At 33.5% G+C, this 14,016-nt stretch overlaps 1 protein-coding gene across 1 annotated transcript in view; it reads right to left on the bottom strand.

The window, feature by feature from the left end:
* Positions 1-14,016, bottom strand: part of LOC108782099 (protein FAM102B) — a 64,475-nt gene that overhangs the window by 3,684 nt on the left and 46,775 nt on the right. Inside the window, exons 2-7 of the mRNA XM_018550268.1 lie at positions 6,132-6,252; positions 5,387-5,577; positions 4,552-4,757; positions 4,077-4,296; positions 2,227-2,907; positions 411-563 (exon numbers count right to left, since the gene is read on the bottom strand). Of these exons, the coding sequence (XP_018405770.1) occupies positions 411-563; positions 2,227-2,907; positions 4,077-4,296; positions 4,552-4,757; positions 5,387-5,577; positions 6,132-6,252 (1,572 nt within the window). The remainder of the gene's footprint in view (positions 1-410; positions 564-2,226; positions 2,908-4,076; positions 4,297-4,551; positions 4,758-5,386; positions 5,578-6,131; positions 6,253-14,016) is intronic.

Raw genomic sequence — 14,016 nt, 5'->3', positions numbered from 1 at the left:
CACACACACACACACACACACACACACATCATTAAATTAACATTCGTTTATTACTTTATCACCAAATTAAACAAATATTGATTTGGTAATATTATAACTTAGTTTTAGTTTATTATACAGTCTATTATTACAGCTTAAATGTTAATCGTGAGAAAGTTAATAATAAATTACATGAATTTATTATAATTAAAAGCTCTTTGCAGAAAAAATAGCAAAAATTATATTTTGCTATTTTGCAAAATATAATTGTTATGCATCAAGCTAATCATTGCCTGCATAGGATTGAAGTATGCTGATACAGTGTTAAGTATTCTTCACATAGAAGCTAAAAGCTGCTGTTTTTGCAATAGTGGAAAACAAAGATGTATGCATAAAGGAAAGGTATACGTAAGACGAAAGCATGGACTGACGGTGGGGTAATGCTGTTTCGATGCTGCGAGATCGGTGGCGCGACTTCCGGTACCCCTAACGAGGACTCTTCAGAGTCCGCTGGACTGGTGGCGACCGTAGCCAGCTTGCCCCCCGCCCCGTCCAGCAACTTCCGGTGACCTCCGCCAATACCCCTGCAAGGATTCACAAAGCCATCCAAACTGGAAGCATAGCTACGGCATACATACACTATACACCCCGATTCGCATTTCTTTATTTGTATAGAGATAATCAGCTTTTAACTAGAGTAATTAGATTGAGATTAATAATAGCGATATATACTTCTGATCCTAATAATGCATTACTTTGTACTTGTGTTTATTTGTTGAGATACATTCTCAATTTTTTGTTATTTATTTTATTAATTTATAGAACATTAAGAAAACGACTATACAAGATGGGGATTGAAGAAATCAAAATTTCAAACATTTCTGTTATTACTTTTTTAATTAATAACTCCCAAAATTTTCTTCTATCATTTCTTTTAATATTTTGCAAAATATTTATATACATTATGGTTGGATTTAATTTTATTATGATAGTTGAGGAATTGTTTAATTAAGCTTTAATATAATCTTGAAATGTGATAATAAACGTTAATCATAATCTTGATTTTGTAAAAAAAAATTATAGAAACACATATGAGAATAGATTGTATTGAATCTATGAGAATAACGGTGAATTTTTAACGAAACACATATTCTTTTTAATATTATATACATATATTAAACATACAATTCCTTTTACTGCTACATTAGATAAGTTTTCTTACTTGGAACTGCCATTTAATACGTAGCATATATTTAATTAGCTCACATCAAAGGCACACAGAAATGATAATGGTCGAGCATGGTTAATGAAACACAAGTCATTGCACTCATATGATAAAAGTAAGATATAGGGAGATAATTAAGCAGCAGCGTAATATTAAATTTGTTCAAAAATTCATCAATTTTTTATAAAATGAAAAATACATGCCTATGCAATTTAATATATATCTGTTACATTCTTATGTTATATGTATGATCGATCATTTATAATATACCGTTAATTTCTTATAAAATTAAATTTAAGCGAATCGATTACGCATCAATGAGGTTTAAACGCAGACTTTTTCATTGGGTTATTATTTATTTTGTCTCAAGCATCGCTCTACTCTCTCTCCAAACAAAATTAAATAAAAATTGCAAAATAAAAGATATCGAAAACATAAATATGTAAAAATAAATTAAATAATTAATATAAAGCAAGATTGGTGAATATAACTTGATTAAAATATATTTTTAACTTTCTCTGAATACAGAAAACATGATGTGTTATACAAGGAAAAGAAACGCTGGGAGAATTGCTTCTTCGAACATCTGTTGGTTCGTTAGGACGGAATTATCAATTACTCTGGAATGCCGGACATACAGTCGTCGTTAATGATTGGTAAGTGAGATGACCTCACCTTCGAATAAAGACCATTTAATGCAAGAGTAAAATGCAACATACACCATTGGCTAATAATCACAAATAATAACAATAAAACACAAACGCATTGTTATAAATATACATGAAAATATCTCCTTTCAGGATATCTCTTCCTAATATGCGTTTTTGTGGTAGAAGGATATTAATCATTCAAGATAAAGCCAAATATTGCGATATGTAGAATTGTTTTGATGATTTGAAAACTGGAAACACACAAGACAAAAATGCCAAGGAAATCGGAGGATAGAGGAAATGAGACTCTTCCGAGATCGTCTCCCGTAAAAGAATCGCGCAACTAAAAACTCGCTGATGAATAAAACCTACCTGAGGGTTTGAGCTGTCGCCGTGGGACGTAGTGGGGCTCTTTGATTGTCAGGCCTATGGAGAGGATCAGGAGAGGACACAGCTCTGGCTTGATCGACCAGTCGCAACACCGGGCTTGTTTTGCCCTTTTCAATGCAATCGCAGGTCTTCGACATGCTGCGCCAACCCGCAGTATTAATTCTCGACTTTACGATTGGGAAGACGTTACTCTGTTGCCCATTACTCTCCTTGGCGATCGAGCTCATTATCACGTTACGTTCGTTACGCGCCTCAAAGCTGTTCCTCTCGTAATTCTTGCGCGAATGTCGCGGTACGTCTGGTACCCTAAAGATCCCGGGTGCCATCCGGGTATTTGCGTTCGCGTCATTGCGACATTCGTGTGAATCGTTGTCATTTAAGAAACCGTTCCCGATTTCGTAAAGCGGTTGCTTTCCGACCGAATAAACGTTCTTCGCAATAATGTCTACTTTCATCGGATCTTCCACATCAATTGGACCACTACGAGAGGAGAGAGGGCTCGATGCCGACCAGAACCGAGCTCTGGAGGCTATATGCGACAGAGAAGATGGATGCAATGGCAGGGGTTCGATACAGGTATCAGGTCGATAGGCAATCGGTTGTGTGGATAAGTTTTGGGGGGAATTAAGGATTCGTGGTGCCCATACCGGCCAGGAAGGTGACCTATAAAGATCACAACACAAATGTACAAGCATGCAAAAATCATAAACTCATATAAAGATAAAAAAAGAAAGAAAGACATACGTAAAGTAAAAAAAAGATAGAGAGTCCAGAGTCTCATTATGGTCGAGAAATTGAGAATGAAGAGATTGCTTGAGGCTGGAGCAAAAACAGAAGATTTTCTCGCGTTATTGATTCGCTTTTTTGTTAAACATTTGTCCGTTGATATCACCACATATAATTTTGATTTATCATCGCATTAATTTAAAAATAGTTGGCTATTTGGAACATTATGAAAAATATCTGGTTAAAAATAAACAGAAAATTCTGATTATATTAATCTAAATTCCGATTATATATCTTAATTAGAATTCTAGTAGATTTAAAATCAGAAAATTTTTATTTGTCCATTTTTAATCAGAATTCGAATTAATTCAATTAAACATTTTTCACAATGCATGAGTTTTCTCAACAAGCAAATTTTATCGATTAATGTATAGAAGGTTGATATCATTAAAGGTCAAAAATAGAATATCTTTCTAGAGTCAAGATAAAGGCGAATAGTATTTAAAGCAAAATACAGTATGATAACTGTAACTGAAATATCTTATTAATAAAGCCAAATATTTTGCATTATAAAAAAGAAATCGTCAGTTTGTTGTAGTAAAATTATGAATGAAATATATTTGGTCATTTATTTATCATTCACGCATTATTGATCATTTACAGTTTTTGCTATAAAAATTTTTCGTGCAATTTTTTAAACTTTATCGATTTTCAATTCATGCTCGTTGCTGTTATTACAGAAGTAGTAAAATTAGGCAATTCGCAAGTAGATTAAAAGGAAAAGTGCGATGAAATAGATAATTTTTTTCAGAATGTCATATCAATAAAAATCTGTATAGTTTCCTATTTCAATTAAATATAATTAAATGTAGAAAATAATGCAATATGAAAAATTTAAATCGTCTTTGTCAATAGGGAATGAAAACTCTAGACGTCATCATTGATATAATCACGTTGATTATACACAACTTGAAAATGTTTCTCGAGATATAAACCTTCCTGAGTATTGTTTTGTTTTGTATTACAACATCAGATAACATCTGAAGATTTCAAAAGTTGTTCAAAGTAAACACGTCAGAGTCGTCGAAACGCATGGTAAGTCTTACCTAATGTGACCGCTGTCACCACTACTGCTCTGCCTGCTATGCTGACTGTGCGAATTTAAGGAACCGTAGCCGGACCCTTTACTAAGTTGACTCGTATTGCTGCTGTTGCGTGAGTGTCCAGATTCCGTGTGTGCCTCTACTAGAGCCTCCACAGGAACCGCCGAAGGTACGATTTCGCTTAGAGTCATCGGATCGTACGTTTCTGTTCCACTGAGAAGTTCTAATTACAAATGACTCATTAAAATAATTTTCCTATGCTCCCTTCTAGAATATATTCCATGATTATATTTTGTAATTTTAAGCCTATCTTATCCTTGATGCTTTGTACGTAGCTACATACGTGCGTTTTTTAAAATTATTATTAAATATGAAAACTGTTTACAATTACAATACATGAATTACAAATACTTTACGTTTCATAGACGACATAGAAAACGGGAAAATTACTATATTAATAATAATTATAATTATATACCGGAAGTGAAAAGTGCAGGCCTTTTCTTAGGAAGACTGCCAAAACCACTGCTGGCACTTGCTATACTTCCTGCCAGGGAACCGGTAGATACATAATCCTCTCGATTAGAACATCTCTCGGATGCCGTCACTTCGTCACCGGTAACACCAGGTACACCTTGCACCCCGGGCACCGCCAACTGCGTTTGTTTCGACGATGGGGAAGGGCTAAGTCAATAATTGATTAATTCGTTAATCAAAAGGATATTTATGTCCTTCCGGTCAAATGCAGACACAGTTGTTGCACAGTAGAAATGAACTTAAATATAATCTAAATTAAATGGAGCCTTTTTTATAATTAGAAAAGAAATTCTTTATAGCATAAGATAACCGAATCCTATATAGCCTAATATCCCACGTGCCCTATTCACTGTTTGTGTCTTAAATTTTTTTAATGTTCAAAAATATTTTCTCTTTTGAATCTGACCAAAATTTTAATTTTGGACAAATTATAAAGCTTAGATAGACCATGTAGGATCTGGTTACTTTATTTTATATTTCTGCTTTTTTTTCAAGTCTATACACATTTTCGCGCGGTATAGAACAAAAAATAGCAGAAATAGAAAATACGCTTTACAGAATTTTTTTTATTAAGGCTCCATTTAAAAGTTGGTGAGTTTAGATTTAAATTAATTGAATTTAAATTTATTCTATTAACTCATTATATTAAAAACTATTCGTACTAAAGATTACATATACTATAACATAACAAATCCAAGAATTTAGATTATAAATTTTTACATGAACACATTCAACAATTTATAAACTATTTCAGACAAACGGACAATATATCTTACACTTTAAATAGGATATCACCGGAGAGCATATTCATTTTTATGGCTACGCGTAACATAGAATTATCTTGACGATGTCGCGCATCGTAACCCTCCAAAAGGCATCTTCTTCGGCAGAAGCCAGCTCCTGCGAATTCGGCCAAGTTTAGATCGGTGAAGCCCAATTTTTGGAAGGACCTGCCTCCTTTCAATTCCTGTCGCATAAAAGAGCTTTATAAGGATATGTTTTTAAAATTGTCTACTTATCTAATTACGTTTACAATAGGTACATATTTTTAAGAACGCAATAAAAATTAGTTTTGCAGTAAAAAAGTAAACAACTCCGATATATAATGAATATTTCGGATCTTTCCAAAATAGGGAGATTCATATATTGGCAATTATTCGAACTAATTAACCAATTGTAAATAATAAAACTACTCGAATATTTTTTAAACAAAGTTAACAAATATTTACAATTAAACATGCAACTTTTATCTATCGTTGACCATTTAATAATTATTAATTATTTCATTTTGTTAATTTTACAAAAATAAAATAAAATAATAAATCAAACAGACATGTTTCTTATATATAGTCTTATATTATAGTCAATTCTTGCTCTGTGGTATTTCGCGGGCGTGAGAATGTGAATGAAGAGTAAAACGTTTGTGAAAACAGAAGTTGAGAAAAATTTCTGTCTTCCTTTCGTTTCGTTTCCCAGCCCGGCGATGTTCACACTTCAAACAGAAAGTAAGTTTGTTCTCACCTTTCTCACAGATATCCTTAAAATGCATGGATCGAGTACGCCCGTGGACGCGTTGGCGCTCATTTTGCATAAAAACTCGAATTTCGCATTCCATCTCACCGTGTGCTCCTGCACTTCCTCCCTGCAAAGACAAAGATTTCGGATGAAACGGGAGATTAATGTTTTCTCGTGTTGCTTTTATTGTTACTAAAAATGCATTAATTGCTTTCTCTTTCCCTCCCTTTCTCTAATAGAGGAAAGGAGATACGTTTCCATTCAATACTAAGTAATTTATCAAATTCCTTGAAGTTCTATGCATTCTCAAAAATTGCGCATGACTTACAACGATGGTTTTAAATTGATTACATATAGAAATAATTTATTTTTTATTCATTGATTCTCCCTGAAGTTCAATTCAATAAATTATTTTAATCATTATTGTTAAACAAATTCTCACAATTCAATATTTTGTCAGTAAAACATTATACTATAGAAAAAAATAAATTCTGAATTCACGAGAAGATTTACGGTTGAAAGAAAATGCGTTCTATAGAACAGCTCGTATATATTCGAGGAAAATGCATTCTAGGACAATCCGTATACTTTAAGAAAAATGCAAAGTAACGTTCGAAAACCCAAGAACTCAAGAATTCTTTTAACGTTCGTGTTTTACTGAGAAATGCGAATGGAATGAAAAAACAAGTAAATGTAAATTATCCGCCGATTCTCACATTATCATTTTTAATAACGTCTTGCATCTCCCAGGACTCCAAGTAGATTTTTCTACGTGGCAACTTTTCACGCCAAGTATGCATGCATAGTAATACGAGGAAAGAGACAGAGAGAACCTCCCGAGAAGACGCGCCGCTCTCGTTTAATGCAAACGAAGGTAAATTGGCGCGTATGCATAATGCCGTGCGATTAGCGTTTCAGTTCCGCTGGGAACACGAGGACGTCAATGAATCATGACCCGAAATGACAGGGGCGTCTCCCGCGTCGAGGCCCTTGACCGACACGTGTATCTTGTTAATGAAACGTGCGCGCCGATTAATGTCCAATGCTCCTCACTTCCGGTAAGAGTGCTTCCCACATGCACAAACACACATATCGGATCCGCCGAAGAGACGGCTCGTACAAATCGATAGCGATTTCAACGACGAGTTTACCTGCATCGACATGCTGTCTGAATTTCGTCAACTAATTTCATCTACATCTTTAATTAGATTCGCAGTATATCATGCGGAACAAGCAACATTATTATCATTATTATCATCGATTTCATTCGGTTCGCAAATGAAAACGTAATTGACGTTAGTACGTATTGATGTAACTAACACCGCGGCCAATTATACATTCCATGATGTAAAAACTAAAATTGCAAACCGTTCATGTATGAATAATTTCTATTTATTGCAATATACGCAATGTTTAAATATTATTACTAATTTAATCTGGATGGCAAACAGCGTTCTATATTATTTCTGACTTTTGTGCAATAAACTTTTTCATGACGTGGCTCTATATTACCGAGCAGACAATTGCGATGAACTATTATCGAAAACTAACAGCTATTTCAGAATAATTGTCCGCAATTATAAACGCATAAATGTTCCTACAATTACAATAATTGTTATATAGATAACAGAAATTTAGATTGTGTTCTAAAAACTTTACAAAACGAGAAACAGTTGATAACATCAAAAATAAATGTATTGATAATACCGAATGAATCACCCAACCCAACCCCTGCGCGATCCCTGCCATTTTATATTCCCCATCTCTCTTTTTTCCTTCGATATACTTCACCTCATCTCACGGATATCTTAACTAAGCAAGCGTAAAGAGCGATCAAGGCGGAGGACGATATTGACTCATGGTGTACCGAATAATGCGTGATGACATGAGTTTAAAATAAACCAACCCTGGTGCACAACGCCCACCACTCTACAGCGCCCACGTAACCCCGAAGAACTGCCTTATCGTAAATATCATCACCAACCCCTCTTATCACACTCAGGCAGCCGGAATATCGATAGTGGTAGGTAGTAATGAGAAGGAAAGAAAGGAAATGCGCGGGCGTGGCGGAATATCGCTCGGGGCGACGAAAACGTGCGAATAATCACGGGGAGGGGGTTACAGCACGTACAATCGTAATTCGAGAAGAAAAGTATTGTTTTCTTTTCTTTTTTTTCTCTCTAAACAGTTGCTATAAGCTAAAAATATCTTTGTGACTGACGTCAATCGAGCGTTTTATAGGCGCGCGCGCGCATGACAGTGCGCTTTATTTTATATAATATCATAGTTTTCAGAACCTGTCAGAAGAGACGGACGTATAGTAGTACACGATATATACCGTTTTTGAGTTTCTTTTCTCGAAATTTTGAAATTTATTATCAGAAATGCACTTTGCAGTAAATGAAAAAGAATGAACTTTATGATAAATAGTAAAATATGTTCGATAAGAGAATATTTTATAAATTTATAGGGATAAAACAGTAATGGTTAATACCACTTCGTCGATAAACGGTAATGTAGGAATAGGATGCCTACGTGGCCCACAACAACATTAAGTGGTTTAGTATGTTCGCTATGTTATAATACTATATCTAAGAGAGAGAGAAAGAGAGAGTGTGCCATTAATTTTAAATGTGGAGGTTTTCTATCGAAACGAAAGACCCATTAAAATGCAATCTACTTCGTGATAAACGAATTTCGTGAAACATAGATACTACCTGCTCCTAAAAATTGTGTGACTTAAAAAATAATGGGAAGTAACAGAGAAGGGAAAATCTTCATTTTCCGCACGTTAGTCGAAGCAATTCGACTTGAAGCATTTGCGTAATAAAAGTAAAATAATAGACAACGCAACACGATGACGCTTGTTATGATAACAGCCGATAAGAAACCACATTTATAGAAACACATTCCTTACAAGTAATCGTCTTCAGTTTTCAGCATATTGCAAATATACATGTATATACATATATAATAAAAATATATTAAATATCAAAATATGTCATATATTGTATGTACATAATTTTACGAGAGAAGAAAACATTATATTTTTCCAAATTATTGTTTTCCGATGATTGTTTTTTGTGGTTGTATTATACAATGATCGTATATATAGATATCTAAAAAATATAACTTGTATATAATCATAAGTAGATAAACTTATGTAATGCTAATTATTATAGGCCTGTTTCTTTTTTTGGCTGAACTTTTGCACCAGTTCATCTTTTTTCCTTCTCCTGGAGAGAAAAGGAAGAAAGATGAACTGGTGCAAAAGTTCTGTCAAAAAAGAACAGACCTGCTATGTGCATTATGTATATTCGTAAATCTATCTGATTATTTTGACAAAAGAGGTACATTTTCAGAAAAATATGAATATGAGAAATAAGAATAAAGTATACATATGTATATGCAATTTTATATAAATTTTTTGTAAATAAAGAATAAAAAATTTTAAAAAATTTTATAAGAGAACAAAATTTAATAATTATCTTCTATGGGTGTGATGTTTCTACATATTTCAAATCCATATTTAATTAAAGTTTATACATTTTTTGCGAACAATTTTCTAATAGCCTTTAATTTTGTTCCTTTCACTTGACAAATTGCAGTAAATACATGTTCCTCTACATTTTGTAAAAATTAAGAGTTTAAAAAATAATAAATAGAAATAGAAATGAATAGAAATAATTAGTACAATTTAAACGTACAAATTTATACAAATATTAAAATTTTAATATTTTTTAAAACTCAATCTCATCAACGCCATGACTTTATAAATACTGTACACAAAATAATCCGAATTAACTTATATATTTTTTAGCAAAGTTGACATCAATCTCTTTTTTAGTTTTCATAATTTTTCAATTATTTTCCATTTAATTTCCGGAAATTACAAATAAAAATCCTTGTGTGTTAAAAAATTGGCGCAACTGTAATATAAAATATTCATATCTATTCACATTTGCGAAGGCATACAAATTGTAAAATTACTAGCTCGATATTATAAGAATTATTCGAAGAATTATTCAATTTATCGTTCAGCGTTTCTCATTAAAAGGGAAGCGAAGAACAATGCCCGATATATTGGAAAGTAACGATCCTAAAAAATAAACGATACCACGAACAGGAAAATAACGAGATAGCTGAGAGGCTGAATTAGGACAGTAGGTTAAAAGAACCGGTGATATCAAACGTCATTATAGGATAATAGCGATATCGTTGCATGTGATATCGTTGTTCCATTGATAAAAGACATGAGATAGCGGCGATGCGATGGAGAACGCAAGCTACAACACGAATTCTCCACTTCTTGCCTCGTAACATTGAAATTTAGTGCACGTACAAACGAAAATTGGTATTGCGATACTTTCCCGGGTCTTATAAAGTCGATGAAAATTATTTCATGTAACGTTTACTGCTCATGTGGAAAATCCGAACGAATTCATTAATAAAATAAAATAATAATTCTCGAGCTTCAATATTTAAAATAAAATATTCATAATAAGGAAAAGTAACTGAGAGCAAATACCGTAGTTATATTGTTAGCGTATACAATTTATTTAAAATATATTTATTCCATTGTGTAACATTCTATCTTTTTATCAATGAAATATATGTTTGTACAGATTGACATTTATTTCGGTTCTTTTTCAAGCTATTCTCAGTGAGTATATAAACATAACATAATGAAGGTATAAGTAAAAATACACTCTTAATGAACCATGTTATAGGTGATTCACTTCAACATTGCAAACATCCCTTGACAATTATATGACTGAGATCGATTTCATTAAGAGTGCGTCCACAATTAATATCAACATAAATTAAAATTAACAACAACAGTCCATATTAAAAAAAGTCGTTATAGACAATCTGTCCACGTCAGAATGTTCAAAGCGAATTTACGAACAAAATTCATTTTGCAAATAGACTTATCAATTACGCGCTTCGCGAATAATCCCGTTTGCGTCATGCTGTTTTATTTTTTTTATCATAGTAACATGTGTCGTTTTACAGAGTATGCTTTCAAAAAATCCTCGATTCAATCAAAATCATTGCAAAGTACAATCTTCACGTTGTCGTGTTTGATGAACATCGCGGTAGATGTCCCAAAAAGCTATTAACTTTACTCTCGTTTATGGGATAGCGATTTATTAGTTACAGTTTACGTGGTTTCGTAACATAAGCATACCTGTATTGTATTATTTATACATTACTTGTTTCAATAAATTGTCCTCTCTCTTTTCGAACGTATGAAATAATACCTATTTATTCATTAATACTGATATGCTACGCACAATGGTGTTGCAACCTCTTATTTCCTCAAGGTAGCCCAATGGTATTGTGAATTACGATCTGCATTTGAATGAGTCTGTCGCGTTTTCTTATGCAACATCGTTCATATTAAGATCGTGTCAAAAGGGAAGAAACATCTCGAAGACGTTGCGATCTTCTTCAAAACAATTCTCAAACGTGACGAGCTATCGAAATGTTAGATTACAATACAATAAAGAAAATATTCAGAGGCCTGCGATATAACGAGTTTCGCTTCGTTCTCGCTCCCGTTGTGTCATAGGTGCATTGTCCTCGCTGCGAATGAAAAGAGGATCGTAGCAGCCAGGACTTCTCGGGGGGAGCATTGTACGCTTGCAGTCCTCCCCCTTTGTTCATAATTCCGTAATGTTTTTCATTTCCAGAGGCTTAACAGTCATGTCTGCTGCGTGACAACGACGACAACTCGCGGATTATCAATTTCACTCGAACGAGCAATCGGATGTAAATGTAATAAACATGAATGTATAATGTTTGATTAAATTCCTAAGTAATGCACAGAACATTCATAAAAAATGTAATATAATAGGAGTCATGATATGTTATAGGACTAAGATTGTTAAAATTAATATTAATAATTTAATTTTATATATATAATTTCAATTTTATGTTTCACTATTTCTAATATTTCTGAGCTATTTTAGAAAAGATGAAAGATACGTCTTGTATAATTATAATATCGCGCAAATTATAAAAAATTGAAAATCTTTCCTTGATTATGCGGGTTACTACAAAATTATATAACCAATTTATGCGACGTGTAATTGAAAACGTAAATAAAGATTGCAATATATTTTTAGTAGTGGAATATCGTTTATAATCAGACAAGCTTTTGAGATTTCATTTCATACCGATTGCTTAAGAAATGATTCAAAGACACACGCGAACGAATGAATGTCTGTAATGAGTTGCAAAAATGAGTACTCGTTTTTGTCTCAAACATATAGGCGAATAAAAGTATGACGTAAATGCGTTCGACACGATGGGCGAAAGTGAAGCTATAATCAGCGGGATTCTCCACTACCTTCCATTGAATTCCAGCATTCATAGGTGGGAATGCAACAAGAAATGGAGGTGTGTTGGTGCTGCGAATGAATTGCAACGTCAGAAAATATTGCTTAATGAAACGAATTCTGAATGACGACCAATAATTTCACCGCCGATTGTGAAGTGCGAGGAATGGAGGAAAAACGCCCGGATGAAGTAGCTACGTCGCGTCGGTCTATTTGCGTTATAAGATCTCCATCGGTTCGATGCCCGTAAAATTGTTTCAAAGACCATCCCCTTCTTCCATTACACGGGTACAAAATGTGAAAATTCATCTCCGTACAACTTATCACCCGCATATTTGCGCGAAAAGTGATAAGGAATGTTAGCGATAAATCGCGATTAGAAGCACCTGTTCGCAAGCATGTTTCAGAAAAATATATCGACGCGCAAATTTACAGCAGCATGTTTTCCAACAAAGTTTGCATAAATTACTTTTAATAATTAACGTCACACTTTCTTTATTTTCGTAGATACCGTTAAGTATAGCTTAATTTATAAAAAAATTTTAATTATGAAAAAAAAAATCTTATTTAATCGAAAATAAATGAGTAATAATATATAAAAAGTAGATAGAATTTTAAAAGACAAGTGTCATATTTATGTCATTTTATCACATATGTTTAATTTCAAAGTCATTAGTTTTTTATTTCTTAATAATAGAAAATTTTTTTATCTTTTAGAATAATAATAAATAATAAATAAAATGCTGTTGTGATTGTTACTTTTGTTTTTACAATAAATATAGATAATAGCTGCTGGCTGATTAGCTATCAAAATCTAGCATATTTATAAATTAAATGTAACAAATTAGATTATCGTTTAAGACATTGCAATAATTAAATTATCAATCACATAAAGCGTACTTCAGCACACACGAAATTGGCAATTTATTTTTGATTGAGTTTCAATACCAGCTCTCAAGCACCATGAATTCTTTTCCAGCCTTGATCCGTTATAACAGTTTTTGTCTGCGTTTGATGACCGATTTTGATACTCGCGGATATCCTTTGAAAGAGCAACGCGTGCGTGCCGCAATGTTCATTATCGGACCATTATCTCGACAGAGAATTTCATTAGTTAGACGTAACGCGCGGACGTTGCCGTTACGAGTAGTTCGCGTCACGGATGTGGGGATGCGTGCAACAAAATGACGATGAGCACTAGTCAATATTTGAGCGGCGACGTGGGCGTCGCGACGGCGTCGAAATCCTCGCGGTTGCCAAAGTTTCGCCGGAATGAACGTAGCGAGCCAATTATCGTGGAGAACCGGAACAACGCATTCAGACGGTTCTCCAATGTACGTCCTTATAAATCGGACTTTTGGTATGCGACATTACATCGCAAAATTTAGCGGCCAGATTTTCCCTCGAACGAGTCACGGTTGAATCTTTTTACAATCACAAAACCGCGTCTCATTATTTCTTTGTTAAGTTTACTAACGATTGTCTATTGGTGATCATAAACAAAAGTGATTGTAAATTATTTGTTAAAGAATATGTATTTAAAGTTT

The sequence above is a fragment of the Cyphomyrmex costatus genome, unplaced genomic scaffold, assembly GCF_001594065.2.
Source record: "Cyphomyrmex costatus isolate MS0001 unplaced genomic scaffold, Ccosl1.0 scaffold123, whole genome shotgun sequence".
NCBI classification, from domain to species: domain Eukaryota; kingdom Metazoa; phylum Arthropoda; class Insecta; order Hymenoptera; family Formicidae; genus Cyphomyrmex; species Cyphomyrmex costatus.
Note: the sequence above shows the minus strand (reverse complement) of the source record. Positions and strands in the feature narration are given on the sequence as shown.